The sequence below is a fragment of the Nanorana parkeri genome, unplaced genomic scaffold, assembly GCF_000935625.1.
Source record: "Nanorana parkeri isolate BGI_ZX_2015 unplaced genomic scaffold, ASM93562v1 scaffold1, whole genome shotgun sequence".
Taxonomy (NCBI): Eukaryota; Metazoa; Chordata; class Amphibia; order Anura; family Dicroglossidae; genus Nanorana; species Nanorana parkeri.
Genome location: NW_017306269.1, coordinates 1,007,128 through 1,024,691, shown reverse-complemented (window position 1 = coordinate 1,024,691; position 17,564 = coordinate 1,007,128). Strand labels below are relative to the sequence as shown.

Below are 17,564 nucleotides of genomic sequence, written 5' to 3'. Positions count from 1 at the left end.
AGTACCTTAACTATTAACAAAAATGCAACTTATCTGCGTATCACTTGGCTGTAGATCCTTAAATCATCTCTGAATTGGTGCTGACACTGTCCTTCCTTCTGGAGGATGGCTACTTTTGATCCCCATAGTCCCTTTGTGTGTTGTAAAGTAGCCACCACTCCACAGGTTACTCCTGTGATAGACTACAATCTCAATACAAATTAGTAAACAACACATGAGATTGTAGTCTATCATGAGAGCGACTGCAGGTTTTATGAACTTAAAATGAAAATGTCTGGTTTTCTATGTAGTGCCCCGCTGACCTACAAGGGCATATAAGGAACCCCAGAAGCAGAGTGGACAGAGTACCGCAATAGTGGAGCAAAGTGAACAGGGGGTGCCAGTAAATTTCTATGCAAATAGAAAGTTTTTTCACTGTCATTCCATAATCCTGGGAGAGTGATAAAGGGCACAGGACACCCATAGACTCCAGAAAAAAAAGTCAAAAAGTACTTACAGCGTTTACAGATAGAGGACATTAAAGCCAACCCTGATTTCTGTGAAACCAGCTAATGGCTGTTGGATGCTGGATGGTTCAGCTACCGACTCCTTGAATAGAGATCACCACACTTCAGTCAAGGACCAAGCATCCACACAACTTCTCAGGCACCCTAATTAGGCCGATGTTTCTTCATGGTATTTTAACCCTCTGGCTCAACATACTAGGCCTTGGACCCAGGCCCCTGTCCAAGTACATGTTCACCCTCCTCAGGCAGCAGGCCTAGGAGGATCAGACCTACAACTGCATCCCTCCCACAGACAGGAGGCCCGGGGAAAACTGACTGTCACTCCTGAATATTTATATACTCTCCCAGCCAGCACAGCTTGCCTGCAGGCTGCAGACCGGTGGCTACATTAAATATCCAGATATTGTTGCTGTGTAATCTGCTGATCTTCTAGGTACCATTTTTCCATGTATATTAAGAGTGTACTGTTTATAGTGGCATCAGGTTTAAATAAAAAAAGCCAAAAGCTAAAACATTCTGACAGCAATTGTTGTTAATAAAGATACAATCCCCCTACACTCATAAAGGAGTTAAGAATATGTACCTAAAATCCAACACAACAGTTTTTCAACATAATTTCATCATTATCATTAAGAAACAATGCTTTTTATTGCCATACCTTTAAAGTTGTTTTTAAAAAGATAATAATTTCGATACCAGGGATTATCTAGCCCATTAAAACCTGTTTCAAATGACTTGTACAGCTTTTCAGATCTGTATAAGATAAAATGTGATTTGAGCATCTAAACACTCATACAGCAACAAGGGGAGAATCTTTATGTGTGATGCTATCAGCTTTAAATCCTAGTTAAACATTACAGAGCAGACTGTTTTTACATTTCCTCATATTAACAACTATTTGAAAGCAATAACGGTACCCATAAACACAAGATTAGCGTCTCTTAATCCAACCATTTCCGACCATATTATGTTTATTTGTACCTTTATACAGCCTTAACTAACTGTTCTATGTAGAGTTGAGTAGATTAGAAAAGGTAAATAAATCCTGTTAGACAGCCGCGGTTGGCTCACAGACAATAGAGACTGTTGTTGTCATCCCAAGATGCCGTTCCCCCCCCCCCCCCCCCTTTTTAAAAAAAAAGTTGATTTGTTGCTAAAGTTAGGTGTACACGTATTAATTTTTTTTTCTCCCCACAGGCCCCCCCCCCCCCCCCCCCCCATTGTTTAAAAACAGATTTCTCCCCACTATACACCCAACTGCCCAAATAAAATAATTTCTTAACACCCATTTCTCTATTTGACAATCATTTCCAGAAAGAACCATGGAATGAACAATAATAATGGCCAGGAAAGAGATGCAGGTAGAAAACATTGTAGTGTACTATTACATTGAGGGTCAACCTAGTGTCTTTTTATATTGGTGGTCAATAAGAGACGGGACCCATTCAGTGGGAAGAATACTTTTTACATTGGTGATTAGTAGGAAGAATGCTCCCTTCAATTGTTGACTAGTTGTAGGAAGAATGTCCCCTAACATTGGTAGTCAGTGACAAAAACTCCTGGTTACATTGGTGATCAGTGGCAAAAACGCCCAGTTTCATTGGTTTTAGAAGTATGCCCTTTAAATTGGTGGTTAATAGGAGGAATACCCCTTATACTGGTAGTCAGTGGGAAGATTGCATTTAACATTGCTGATCAGTGGGAGCAAGAATGCCCCCTACATCAGTCGGGAGTGGGAGGAAGAATAACCCTTACATGCCAAATGTGTGCGCCATAGGCACCATCCCTGTGGTTTGCTGAAAATATTCCTGCCTGCACTTCAGCTGTATGCTGCCTGGTCATCATCAAATGCCAGTCTCAGCTGGGGCTGCATCATCACAAAGCAAATGTCATCCCCTGTAAATCCCCGCCTCTGTCTTGACTCTAGGTATCATGCATTCACAAGTTTCATGCATTGTGGAATGCTAGAGATATGGGCTGCTAGTGATAGTGACAATAATGTTTCCATACTGGCTAGAAATATATTGGATTCATCAACACTGCTTGACAAAGCAGGTAATGCCCTTTGACATACAGTACCATTTGGTCTGGCGACGTACACTGTACGTCGTCAGTCACGAAGGGGTTAAATAAAAAGGCCACTTTGCAAATTAGTAGTCATATCTTGGATGCCAAACAAAATAACTGGAGAATAATCACATTGTTATTAGATCTCAAATTCCACTATCTCAAAAAGTTCAAAGGAAGATTAAAGGAAGGATGTTTCAGGATAAAAAGGAGCTAGAGTATTCTTGTTCACTAGTACCTCATACCATTCACTGTTTTATATGCAATAGCTGTACCAAAACAATATCTGTCAAATTGCGACCTGCAGATGAAGATGCCATTGCCTTTACAGCCTGTCCTTGGACTTGATTTTGACATATCTGCCTTTCATTGATGGTCTGTGGAAATAATTCACCCTAACACTGGTAGAAAATGTCTGTCTCCATGAAAACCTTTTGGGTACAGATGGGTGCACTTGATTATCGTTGAATCATTGTCCACAGCCCGGACACAGACAAGAGTAAACATTTGACAGGGATTCTTATCCTTCCATACTCTATCTAAACACACCCTTCCCTTTTCTCCTCCAAAAATATTTGGGGTATACATACTCAGTGACATGCGGTACCTTCCGTGCTGGGTGAGGCATTCCCCAGCCCGCCAAAGCCCTGTCCCAAAGCTCCTGAAGCCACGCCCCCACCCAGTCACCAAGCTACTGTATGTGTGAAGTAGAGAGGGAGGAGGAAGGGAGGAAACAGGGAGGAACCTCCCTGTCCCTCACTTGCTTGTCACTGGTGAGGCATCAGATTTCTTTTTCTTTTTTTTTTATTGGACAGCTTGGACTAATGGCGCTTTGCCATTGGTCCAAACCATCCATAGAGCTCTAGCCTCTAACCTAGAGTAGAGGCTGTTGCAGATCTTGCCTCACTATGTTAGGCAGTGGGGAAGCCCTCTGCTGTCTAACCTAACTTAGCTGTCAAAAGCCAGATGCAGCACCGCCTGTAATTAACAGACAGCGCTTCATACATGACAGGTTACACAGCGGGGAGGCCCTGATGTGTAACCTGTTACAAGCCGGTCTGAATGGAGAAAAAGCTGTCAGCTTCAGACTTGAAGCTGACAGCTTATTCCTCCATAATAATCGGGGAGGCTCTGCCTCACCTGCCTCCCCTGACTCCACATCCCTGCATACACTTTAATTATGGATCACATTCCCTGAAATATCCAACACACTGTATAAAGACTAAAGGGTTCCTTTAAAGTAGACATATACCTAATTAATAACAGCTTTGTGTGGATGGATAAAAAGAGACATGTGGAGAAAAAATATTGCTCCATGTTTCCTTCTATCCTGCTTACATTTACAAAGGCCCAGGCACCTAGTCATGTGAACAGGGGAGGAGCAGCCAGTCTGAATTCAGATGCTCCCCCTAAACAGAGATTATTGGGGTCAGTGCCATCAAATCTGTGACCGCCACTGAAGGGAACCTGCAGCATTATTTTCTCCAGCAAAGCTAAGTATTTTATCCCTTCTGTCACTCTTTATTTATATACTCCTTAAAACAGTTGTGCTTTAAATGTTCACATATGGAAGTTCAATACACCCATATCATTTACATGCTATACCAGCAGCATAATACATTAGCAATTACAAATAGTGAACTGGAACCTAATGAAAAAAAGCACTTCCTTTTTTCCCCTCTCTTTAGTGTTTAACATTATGAAGATATTGCTATACACAGTGTGTTGCCTTGGTGGTTGCTGCTTGGGCTGCTATAAGCGACACCACCTCCTTCACCATTTCCTTGATTACATAATTTGCATAAAATCAAGCATTGTGTTACATGAACATAAAAAGGAAAAAAAAAACACAGACACAGATACAAAGGCTGATGTGGTTGTTATACTGTGGATTAGGGACACTCTACTGATTACTGTCAGTGCAGCTATAAGTCACCGAATGGCCATGAATGATGGTCTTTCTCTCATTGATTTCTTGCTATTTTTGGAAGAATTTCATTGATCTCAATTTGCAAAAAATGATTGGTTAAGGGGAAAATGATTTTCTACCAACTTAAGGCACAAAACTGTAGAACATTTTTCCGATGATTAATTTTCATATTAGAAAATTAAAAAACCATTTGTGTCCTTCTAGGTTTTTAATTGCTGGGAAGAATTAGATCCGGTACATTATCTCTGTCTATAATATTAAGGACGGACAGTTCGGCGGCCACCCACTAAATGTTCATACCTTTCCTCGGTTGTTAGATCGCATCTTTTCTTGTCAAAGTCGTGTCAGATATTTACTTGTCAGATGTCAGGCCTCACAAACAAGGACTTAGCTGACATTTGTAGTAGTTTTAATAGTTTCTTATTTAAACATGTAAACGATATGAACTTAAAGCAGAACTCTGGGAACATTTTTTTATTAACCCTTTTTATTAACCCTTACAGTGGGGCTACCACTGCAAATCCGCTGTACCTTCCCTTTAAAAAGGACATTTAAAATGTCAGGTTCACTTTTACTCCAAAAGTCTATCTTGCTACGTGGCATCGCCTGGATAACATATAAGGAATCAAATATATTTATACAAATGTGCTACTTAACTAAGTTTTCAGTCTCTTGACTTCAAATATGTTAGTTTATTAAGTAACTAATCCGCTTTGGTACCTTTCATTTTCCCTTTTTAATAACAGACCTATTATAATATATTGTAATAGTAATATTTGGAAATACTCCATAAGATATTGTGCAGATTTTAATTTGACATAAGAATCTTTGAATTACTTTATGGCTAGGGTGTATTATTATTTCACTTTGTTGTATTCTTTGTACTTCTTTGCCTTTCTTTTCTACTGTTTGGCAATTTTTTTTTTTTTAAATAATGTATGAAAGCCTAAAGTGTTAGTAAGCCCTAACAAGGAACTTCTCTTATTAGACCTGAAAGTGTTTTGTTGTATCTGTTTGATAAGGTAATAAAAAACATTCATGTTAATCCTGCCAGAAATCTGAGATCCTTTGCATCAAAGGCCCACATTCCTGTGTTCAAGAATACCATGCATAATACTTGAATCTACTGTTCCAACTTAGCTCAACAGCTCAGTATACACAAGCAGCACTGTTGTGCAAAATGGTACGCAAACATTTAGGCAACACTTGACATGGCATGCTCCTTGACATTGATTGCATGTGCAGAGATCACTGAGAGACAGGGCAGAATGTGCTCCAGGAGTTCTAAATTCAAAGCTGTGTAAACATGTCCTTATAGGTGGCAGATAACATTAAAGGAGAACTATGAGGTGAGTGCTTTTCACTCACCTCATAGTTCTAGCCGACCTGTGACAATGAGACTGTCTCAGGTCGGCTCAGTAGATCGGGAGGTGAGCGAACACATCCCGGCGTTCGCTCACCTCTCGATCCTGTCACAGCTCTCTGCCGTGACAGGGGAGGGGCTGGATTCCCCCCTCCCCGCTCCGATCCGCCAGCGATGACTGGCGGATCAGACGCGGGAGGGGGCGGGTACAGCTGGCTCTGCCTCTAGATAGGCAGAGCCAGCTGTCACTCACGCAGCTGGGCGGATCAAGACATAATTGTCGGGATCCACTTCAGCTGCGGCGTCTCAGTATACCGTGAGCTGTAGCTCGCAGTATACTGAGCGTAGGGTGACGGGAGGACGCTAGTTTGTGTCCTCCCGTTACCCTAAGGAGAACTATGGGGAAAAGCCTTAACCCCATAGTTCTCCTTTAAATCCTGGAATGTTTGACTGTAACCCCCAATATCAACTGGAAATCTGAGGCCAAAAACACATTGGGGGGAATTTAGTAAAAGTGGAGCAGGCAAAATCTGGAGCAGCTGTGCATGGCAACCAATCAGCTTCTCTCTTCAGTTTGTTCAGTTAAGTTTTGAAAATGAAAGAGAGAAGCTGATTGGTTGCCATGCACAGCTGCTCCAGATTTTGTCTGCTCCACTTTTGATAAATTCCCCCTATTACCATTATTGTATTATCAACATTTGGTGGAATGGTATATAAAATAAGTTTTGCAGATCCAGATTTGAGGTCCACAACCTAAGGCGTCACCATTTTTAGGGGTTGGCAACGTTTAGTTATCTTAAATCTATTTTTTCTGCAAGTCTTCAGACTAAGGTTCCAACTTTTTGGTGGTTGTGGTGCACAAAAAACACTGACAGAAAAAGAGTATGTGAATTCTCTAAAGCAGTGACCAAACATGGTGCCATGTGATGCCATTAAGACACTTACGTGCAGGAAGTGGCACACTTTGACCTGAGCAGCTCAGATTTCAACAAAATAACACTCAGAGCTACCTAAAATAATAACACGTTTGCTCCCATTCTAAAACAACGGACAATGGCTTTAAAGACTGGACTCTCTGGTTAAAGTACGGAGTCAATCCTAATTCAATCTAAAAATACATTCGATTTAATGGCATATAGTACTTTATTTTATCAAATTAGACGAGTTGAAGATCCCACAAAAGAAAATGGTGCCCTTCCATCTATCTAATTGAAATCCAGCCAAGAGGACAGACAAGCAACTATTCTGTGAATGGACAATACAACTCTATGTAGTTATCTCAAGCTAGATGTCAAAGATTCCTCTAGTGGAACTTCTGGAAGTTGAACGATCAGTTGGATTCAGAAATTGATAACCTTGATTGACTAATAGCTGATAATTTCTTCAAACAGCAACCTCCAGGAAAATATAGGAAACCAACCTTTAACTCACTTATGTATTCCCTTAGATGTCAAAAAAGCGAAAGTCCAGGCAAACAGATACATATTGTAATGAATTATATGAGATCTGCTTTACCTTTGTATTTCTACCCATCCAGTTCTGAAATTTAAAGAGCTCTGCCGCACAATACAACCATGTCTGGTGTGACAGAGGACCTGATTATTCCCTGCTGCATTTACAGGTTTTGTCCTTCCCTCAGCCTGTGACTGCAAAGTAAAAAGGAGAAGCAGGAGACCTGTGAGCTATTCTCTCCATCACTCTGCTCTCTACTCCTATCATAATGCTCTTTGCACATTAGCACAACTTACAAACTATCTGTCCTACTTTTCCCCCTCCAAGCCTAACCTCTGGTATATAGTGGGCAGCAAGAGATTGATAGAAGGTCAAATTCAAGCTCTTACACTGCTTACATTTGAAAAAAAAAATGAAGTACCTAGGAACTACCTTTATAGTGCTTGTCAACAGCTGGAATGAAAGTTCAAGGGTCTATTCTCATATTCCCTAAGTAAAAGAGAATGGGGCTTACAAAAAGAGAAGGGGAGAAAGAGCTTACAGAAAGAGGTGAGTTGAGGATCCTTTTTTTGGCAATAGTTTTCTTTAGGGTCACAGGAGGGCATATATACTAATGTCCTCCTGTGACCCAAAACTCAGCTATTGGCCGCTATATGCTGACAGCTCAAAGCTGCACTGAAGCTGGGACGGATCCCAACAATATTGTCGGGATATACCTCGCTGCCTGATTGACAACTAGTTCTGCCTCTCTAGGTGCAGAGCCAGCTGTGCCCACTCCTCCCTCTTCCGTTCCTCCAGTCAGCTCTGGAGAAATAGAGAGAGGGGAGGGGGGAAGAGGGGAGCAGTGACTGACAGTTCGGGAAGTTCGAGAACTTAGCGATCAGTGGTATGTGATCGCTCAGTTCCCGATCAATAGAGCCGACGTGTGACAGCTTCAGTGTCACTGGTCGAATTTAGTTATTTGGATGAGTGTATTTCATTCACCCCATAATTCATCCTTTAAAGTTAACCAATCCACCATAATGCAGGTACTGGGACCAAATCTGCATAGTGTTGTCATCTTCATATCTTCTGCTGGCATTTGGCACAACAGTTATGGATCTCAAACAAAATTGCGTCACTTTATAAATATTTATCGCAGGTAAAATGGCTCCTAAATTTGTATTTCAGCTGTGTATTTAGCTTTTTGTTTAGATTTATGAGTCTTTCTTCGTTCAGCATTAGAAAGACACATTTCTAATGGCAAGCCTATAGACTTGGAAGATTGTGCAGCAGAGAGATTTATCCTGGCGGTAATAATAACATAGATTCTAGGCTTCCATATTTCCAAGCTTTCCCATCCCGCTAGTCAACAATCTTCACCCAACAGTAGTATGGCATCTCCTGACACTGATTCCACAAAGTCTCCTTATCCTTTAATTCCTCACTAGCGGTCCCACTTATCTTTTTAGTAAGTTCATGGCACGGCGACGGCCTCACAATCATGTAGCGTTGATTTTAAAAGGGAAGCTGAGTTGGAAAGGCGTGGGCAATGACTAGTTTTCAAGAGGAAGGCCGAGACATCCAGAGCTTGTTCAGCTCCGATTTTATACTGTAATGACACCGCGGGGCTTTGCTTCCTAATCAAAACCCTTTAAAGTCTGCATTGCTTCAGGCTTAGTGTCTGTGACAAGGTTAACTGAAATCCGCAGCAAGGATAACTGCTATCCTAAAGCAGATTGTAACAGCAGGAAACACTGCAACACTATTTAAAAGGATTTTAAATAAGCAGATTTTATTTTAACACCACACTAATGCATCACAGCAGAAAATGATACAATAGACTCACTCGAAATAGACATAATGCGTTTTCCCCCTGATCTGTGCTATTTAATCTAATGAATACACTACAGCACATCCTTCTGTTAGGAAGAAAAGGACAGAGACAAAAAAAAAAAGACTTTTCTAACCGAGCTCAGACAGCTTGGCCTGGCCTTCGGGAAAAGCTGACACTGCATTCTCGGCTATCCAGGTCAGTGTTCTTAGTCATGAATAGTGAGCACAGGAGCAATGTCAGATCTGTACCAAAGATTGTGCTTGAAGCTTAAAGTGAACTTATCATTAGAGGCTGCCATTGTGAAAAATGCTAGTTGGCTGACTGTTTTGGTGACCCCACTCATTTTAAAGTGTATGTAAATAACATATTTTATTTTATTTTTGGATAAAGCACGGAAAAGAGTTATTGCTCTGTCCCCGCTAGGAAGACTCACCCCTCTATCTGTCCTGGGGACCATTGTCAATGAGACAGAAAGAAATGCGAAATTCAAAATTTTAGAGTTGTTACCAGAACAGGGACATGGAGGAAATATCCTCCATTTGGCTCTTCCATTGTGACACCAATACGTCTATTTATTGTTTGCTAGACATGTAAATTCTGTTTCGTTCCAAACGGATATTCATACAAATTTCGTTGAATTCAGACATTTGGATGCATCCGAATTTGAACGCGTCTGAATGGGAACGAATCCGAATGTCCATTTAACGAAATTCGGATCCGTCCAAATTTCTTTGAAAACGGAACTAAATTGGACATGTGGCTGTTTTTTGGCCAATCAAATTTTTCGGGGCTTTTGAGGGTTGCATTACAGGCAAGGTCATGTTACTTTGTTCCGAAACGAAAGTTCGGATAGTTCGAAAATGAAACTTCGGATGGATCAGCAATCAGAATACTGAACCAGAGGGCATTTCGGATCCGCAATCCAAAAAAACCAAAAGGAACATAAATATGAATCGATCCAAAACTAAACAAATTTTTTGCAGGGTTACATGTTTGTAACCCTGCAAAAACCTAGGCAGCCCCAAAACTTTGTTTGCTTTGTGATAATGTGAATGTGCATCAATAAAAAGACATATTGGTATCTCAATTGGAGTGCCGGTGACTTCTCTTTTTCGTCAGTATTCACTAACACTACCCACTGTAGCACCCACCATGGATTATATTGGGATTCTACAGTCAAGAGTGCAAAGGGATACATGCAATAATCCTCCATTTGGGACAAATGTTTTGGGGACAACTTTTTGAGATAGGAAGTCCATTCCTTTCATTCCCTGTTGTTTTTCCAGGACAGGACATAAAGGAGAAATCTCCCAAGTGAGACACAGGTACCAAAAAAAAATCACCTGATAGGGATTTTCACCCTTTAACACTCTATTCAAGGCAAAAAAAAACGTTTTTGCTTACGTACACTTTAATTCATTCACTGTCATTGGAATGGAACATGCAGATTGTATAAGAAAGATGAGTGTTCTGAGTGTTGAAGCCACAGCCAGTATAAAAGCTGGCAGCTGATATTTTAAGTTACATCATCCTGGACCAGCCAATTAAAATAGCCGAAGATGCCAAAACTGGAAGTGGACCAGGCGAAGACATCCGTGTCGGCAAGGGAGCTTGCAGACATCACACCGCTGGAGGAAAGGTGAGTACTGCAAACTTTAGTTGTTTAAAGCAAACCTGTAAAAGTCATCTGCTAGGCTTATTTACAAACATTCATCAGGTTTGCCTCTTCTTGGTTTGCCAGTTTTCTAATTGAATTCCGCAGAGCATTTCTCTATGGAATAGTAAAGCAGAATTCTACAGAATGACCAACTGGAATAACTGGGGGTAGATCCATGACAGCCTAAGCTCAGAGGAGGCAGATTGATAGGTGCTGGCCATCATTCAACCTGGAAGACTGAGGGGTCTATTCACGAAGCTGCCGAAGGATCTAGCTGTAGCTTTGGCTGATCCTTCGGCTAGCTTCGGCCCCAGGACCCCTTCAGTCTGATTTCAGCCGATATACGGCTGGAATCAGCCATACCAGCCTGAAGTGAATAGCCGAACAGCGTTCGGCTCACTTCGCTTCAGGTCGGGCATTCACTCGGCTGCCTATGGCAGCTTAGTAAATAGACCCGTGAGACTAATGGTGGAAAAAATTTACTGTGGGGGACAGCTCCGGATTGGAGTTAAGGCTAATATAATAGTATGTATCATATAATCATTTCCTATTTTATCTGCAAATGGCTATTATTTTTATTTTATTTTTGATTGGCTTTCTGCTGTGATTTTCAGTGTATACTTATCTTATGAGTGTATCTTTAAACAAAACGCATACTACAAAAAACTACAACGCCTAACATTTCTTCTACTTTATTTCATATAGTTTCAAATAAGTCTGATCATAGTAACTTTTAGGATAGCATTTCAAGTCACAGCAATGGGATTTTGAACTGTAACCCATATAGTTTTGTGTGGGCACTCAATACTCCAGCCTAAGTAAAAACACTTGCTTTCATCTTTGCCAACATTATTTGCTTAAATGTTCTTATTCTAACATGGATCAGACGTTTTTTTCTCTGTGATACTAATAATCCATAATATGGTCATTTATATTCACGCATAAGTGTTCTCATCCCTTATGTATTCATCTAAGAAAAAGTACAACAAGGTTTCTTTGGATACAAAAACCCATTACCTTTGAATAAAGAATGAAAAAGTTTGACTTAAAATGTATGCTATTTATTATAGTAAAAATTCAATGGCCTTCAGGAGGTTTTATAACTGCAGTCATTTTTCAGTGTCACAACTGACCCACCGCAGCACTAGCTCAAACCTGAGCGAGATGAGGACCGAAGATTTATGTCATTTTCTTTTGCATGTTTTACATTAAGGGGGAAAAAAAAAGGTAACAAAATAATGGACGGAAATTGCTGTGATGTGCAAGATTGTGGCCAAACAATAAAACTTGCGAAGGAACACTACATCCCGATGTACCACACTTATTGACTTAAAGTAGATGTTAACCCAATCACTAAAATGTTTTATATATTTTAACATGTTAATGTAATTTCAAAAGTTGTTTTCGGTCATTATAAGGGCTCATATATACATGCGCTCATGTAAACGTTGCTAATAAATGCACGCTTTGTTATTTGAACAGAAAAACAGCTCAAACACATGCATTTGAATTCAAAAAGCTGTGTTTTACTCGCTTTGCATGAGTTTTAAACACAGCTTCAAAAGGAAATGCATTCAGGGAAACACAGGGGAATTTATCAAAACTGGAGCAGTCTAAATCTGGACCAGTTGCCCAGGGCAACCAATCAGTTTATATCTTCAGTTTGTTCAGTTAAGATATGAAAATGAACGAGAGAAGCTGAATTGGTTGCAGTGCACAGCTGCTCCAGATTTTGTCTGCTCCAGTTTTGATAAATTCCCCTCAATATATTCCATACTCTACCAGCTCATGGTAAAATAAAAAATAAAATAAAAAAATACAAATAGAACCAGGGAGTTCAGACTTTTTTTTCTTTTATTTGCTGCATTCTTGTTGTAGATTGGTGATTTAGAAGTTTTGAGGCATGAGACATCCAATCAACTATAGTTTTCTGAAGGAATTGATCATTCGCAGCCCCCATATTTCTTTTATGGCATTAAAGAGGACACTTTAAATGTATGAGATCACAGGGGCCCTCAATATTGATCAGCAATAAAAATATAAATAAATAAAATAGGCTTAACTCAAATCTGTACAAACATCAAGAGGCTATATCAGTGTTATGAATTTCTAACAAAATAATGCAAAGAGTCAGCCAGATAACCATGCAAGGTACCAATTCTTATGCATTTGCTGTAAGGAAAGTTTACATTATATTTACATTTTCTCATTGATTTTTTTATGATTTTACCAATACAAATACCACCTCCATTGTTATGGCTTAAAGAGGACCTGAACGATGGAAGCCCCAAAAAGGCAAGCACGGGACCAAGGACTAGTCATCAGTATTGCCTACACCTTATCTTTTCCCCATCAAGGTAGAGACAGGGCTTTGCTTCCTCATGTCCCCCTGGTTACTGATGATCTGATGACTAGTGGGGGAATATTCCAGAAACAGCAGCAAGCAGTTCCATGGAATATATGAAGCCAGAGCAGGGAGATCCTTATACTACAGCTCCGCAGCAGCAGCTTCCTCTCCAGCAAGGAAAAAAGTGAGCAGCACATTGGTGACCACCAAATCTCCCTCCAAATCTAGCGGGACTAACAGTGACTCTCAAGCTGGAGGTATACACTGGAGGTATACAGCTATGAGACTTTAAGCACTAGAGTACAATGCTCATTTTCAGGGGGAATTTAACACAAAAGGTAGATTTTCAAGAGTACTACTTAGGCATAACCAACATTTCAAAATATTTTCTACAAGGCACCAGCTCTTCACTTTTTAAGTTCAGGTCCACTTTATTGTGAAAGTAACAGATGATATACATATATGCAAACTGTTTTAAATACAACATTTTCCAGCCACTTTTGTGTGCACACCCCTCCCGTACCACTGGTGACACCTCTTTGCCCATTACAGTTAAAGAAGAACTCCAGCCAAATAAAATCTTAACCCTTGCAGTGGGGCAACCCTTGCACTGCAAGAGTTAAGTGCTCGGTTTGCCTAGGGAGCTAAAACAACAGAGATATACACACCCAAACTACAATCCCAGCTGGCTCCAAGACTTGTCCCTGGAGCCTCTCTCCCTCTCTGCTCTGGCAGTCTAAGGTCCTGTGAGTCATCACATCCTATTTCAGTGTATAAGGCTGCCAGGAGACATTTTATTGCTGGAGCGGAGGAGGAGACAGGTAGAAGGGACCGGTCTAGGAGCTAAGCGGAGATTGCAGTTTAGGTGAGTATATCTCTGTTATTTCAGCTCCCTAGGCAAAATGAGCCCCAGCGCAAGGGTTAAGATTTTATTTGCCTTGAGTTCTTATTTAAAGAATACAGTCATGCCAGTTACCCAACATGCTACCTGAGCAATACCTGAGCAATACCTGAGCAATAAAAAGACATCAGTCTTCTTTCTCTCACACTAAGAAGTTAAAGATAATATGCCCCTCCTAATAGATTTGAAGCTCTTATGATCTTGGTGCCCTCCTAACCCTTTTGTAATAAAATTGTATTGTAACTGTTCTGTCTCCCGCCATTTTGTAAATTGCTATGCAAACTGTTGGCACTATACAAATCCTGAATAACAATAATAATATTATGAAAACAAATTCAGGCACTTATATCAGCTGTATTTATAAGTGCACTAAGGGGTCTATTCACGAAGAAGCCGAAGGATCTAGCCGTAGCTTCGGCCAATCCTTCGGCTAGCTTCGGCCCCAGTAGAACCGAAGGGCTGCTGTACGGGCTATTCACTATAGCCCGTACAGCTCCCGAACTTGGCCGAGCGGCTCAGTCGAGCCGAACGCATATGCCTCGGCTCGGCTGAGCCGCGCTGAAAGACGAAGCTTGGTCATTGGCCAGCCGACAGCCTGCTTCTGACAGCTGGGCGGAGCCAGCCGTGATCTTACCACTTGCTCAAGGCCACTTGCAGAGAGATCAGAGTCCCTGGTTACCAGCTAACCAGGGACACTGATCTCCAGACAGCAAACTCTCCCTGGCGCTCCGGGAGTCTCCCGCTCCCGGCCGCCGAGGAGAGATACACTGCTTTTTCTTTTTTTTTTTTCTTATTCTGACACGGAGCCATGTCAGAATAGAAAAAAATAAATACATTTTGGCCATAGGAATGCATTGCTAGATTCCTATTGGCTATTTCAATTTGCAATAGTCAATAGCAAACTAGCATTGCACCCACCCTCTGCTGCAGTTCTCCATCAGGTCCACAACTACTGATTGACAGCAGCAGAGGGCGGGTACAATGCTAGTTTGAAAAAAAAAAAGAAAAAGCAGTGTTTCTCTCATTGGCGGCTGCGAGCCAGAGACTCCTGGAGCACCCGGGAGAGTTATCAGCAGAACTGCCGGCCAATAGAAAACTGTTGGGTGGAGCTAGCTGTCATTTTTTAACTGTTTTTCTGTTCTGCTCGGTCCCACAGAGAGACCCACAGCAACTGCTGTTCGGCATCTGTGAGAATAGACCGAACAGCAGCGAGTAGCCTGCCGGAGGTTCGGCTCAGCTGATCCAGATGTTGGTTAGGCTGAGTCAAACACCTTTTGCACTTCGGGTCGGCCGAACATGCTGAGCATGTTCGGCTGACCCGAAGCCACGCGAAACCACCCGATGTACGGCTGATTTCAGCCGATATACGGCTGAAATCAGCCGTACCGGCCTGAAGTGAATAGCCTCACTTCACTTCAGGTCGGTCTTTAACTTGGCTGCCTACGGCAGCTTAGGGAATTGACCCATAAATGTTACAAACTAGACATGGCTGCCAATTTTTGAAGCAGAGATTGTAACATTCAACAAATATTGACTGCAGGTGAATCTTCCTGGTGAATGTGTTTTGAATTAGAGGGATAGATTAACAACCTGCGAATAGTGAATGTCCAAATTCTCTAATTTATTCACACATATATATATATATATATATATATATATATATATACTGTATATCTAGCTGTAGCTCGGCTTCTTACCTAAATTTATAAAAAAAACTAAACAAAGGAAGTAGGAAAGAATATGTGACCTACAGACACGTTCTCTTCTGACAAAGTAAGTGAATCAATAATTCTATATTTCTTTAAATGACATACATCATTCCTGATAAATAACGTGTTTTCTGCCTCAACCCGCCTGTATCCCAGTATCCACCAAGTACGTTCATGTGGTTTTGTGACAGGTGCTCTTCCCTTTAAATCATCCAATACGTTTGGAACCATTTAACATACAGTAATACACAACAGCTACTTACCTGTAACATTATATTCGGTCTTGTCTCCTATGTAAATCTGGGCTCCGTCCATGTATAATACATACTTTTTTATTTCTCCGTTCGGGTGTTTAGGGGGCAACCAATGCACAAGTAATGAGCTAGGAGAGGACATTGCAATAGGTGCCTCAACATCTTCTGGAGCTGGAACAAAAGGATGCATCATTACATTTTATTAATGTGGCATACTTTGTTATAATGACAACTTAAAGGACAAGTTCAAATTATTTTTAAAAACAGCCTGGTCTGTAAGCACACTAATGTCCCAAAGACTTGAATGGAACATACTCGTACTGCAGGAGCAATGTCTCCTTCAGCCTGGCACCACATATTTACCAGCCGAGCTGTAGAGAATACAGTAAGCCACTTCCATTGGAGGAGGTAAGAATGCGCCTGCAGGGGGTATGTGGCTCTGATTAAAATATTTAGGGGGCTAGGGTGCTTTTTACATTTTCTGACATTTTCTTTAAAATAAACCTGTTGAGCAAGATACATGGGGGCTTCCATTGCTGCCCACCTTTTGAAAAGACTGGTTGAATGGCTGTTATGGAGAGAATTGTATTTTTAGAAACTGAATTATTTTGCATGCAGGCTGCCATGCAAGTATGCCTGTGCACTTGCCTGACTCAACCACATTCACCACTGATTTGGGCAACAACTAGAGTATCCAGAGATACTAGAAACACGCCACCCGACATGTTAATCAGATTGGGGTGCTGAAGCTGCATGTATAATAAAAGATAAAAATCTAATTCGCACTGCCACTGAGATTGTCTCCCTGCAGTAGAGTATGTTTTCTTTTGCATTAAATGTTCCCCATGACAGCTCCCAGCTTCCTATGGCTTAGGGAAAGGGGTCCTGAACAGGTGTAAAACTGACTGAGTTTCAACCACAAAAGAGAGTATTCTCTAGTCAGTCTTTGCTTCTATGTGCTACGAGAGCGATTTCAAGCCTGACACATAAAAAGTGTGTGTACAGGCCTAGCAGGCCTACACTGGCAGGCTGCTGAGCCATGCTGATCTCCAATGGTTGGAGATTATAAAGAAACAGAAGTAGTTTGCATTCAAAAAGATTGGTGTGTCTGAGCTAAGCAAGTAGCAGTATGTGAACGAGCAAGAAGTCCAGTCTGGTGACTGAAGGAACCAGTTGGACATAAAGGCTGACCCTGGAAAAGCTATGACCTAAGGAGGAATAGACAGAGCATGGCCACAAAATACGAGGTTAAAATTAATTTGTGTTTGTTGATATGCTAAGCAACTCTTGAATGAGCAGAACACTGTGATACTTTGACGTTTGGAAGTGAGCAAAAATCCTTAAAATGCATTTTGGTGAATGGACTGCGTTCTTGGAAAAACTCCATTTCAATGGAGTCTTGTGACGAGGCAATATGGATACATTAATTGGTCCGGTTGACATTTCAACAAGGCACTGCTTGTCTTTCTCAAGACTTATCAAAACATCGACCAGTCCAATAAATGTATCCATGTCCATCACAAGACCCGTGAGTGCCTCTTCTCCTTCCCTGTCTTCCTCTG

At 41.1% G+C, this 17,564-nt stretch overlaps 1 protein-coding gene across 1 annotated transcript in view; it reads right to left on the bottom strand.

Annotated features, from left to right (window-relative positions):
- Positions 1–17,564, bottom strand: part of USH2A (usherin) — a 534,204-nt gene that overhangs the window by 269,011 nt on the left and 247,629 nt on the right. The window contains exon 33 of the mRNA XM_018556052.1: positions 16,012–16,173. Coding sequence (XP_018411554.1) covers positions 16,012–16,173 — 162 coding nt within the window. The remainder of the gene's footprint in view (positions 1–16,011; positions 16,174–17,564) is intronic.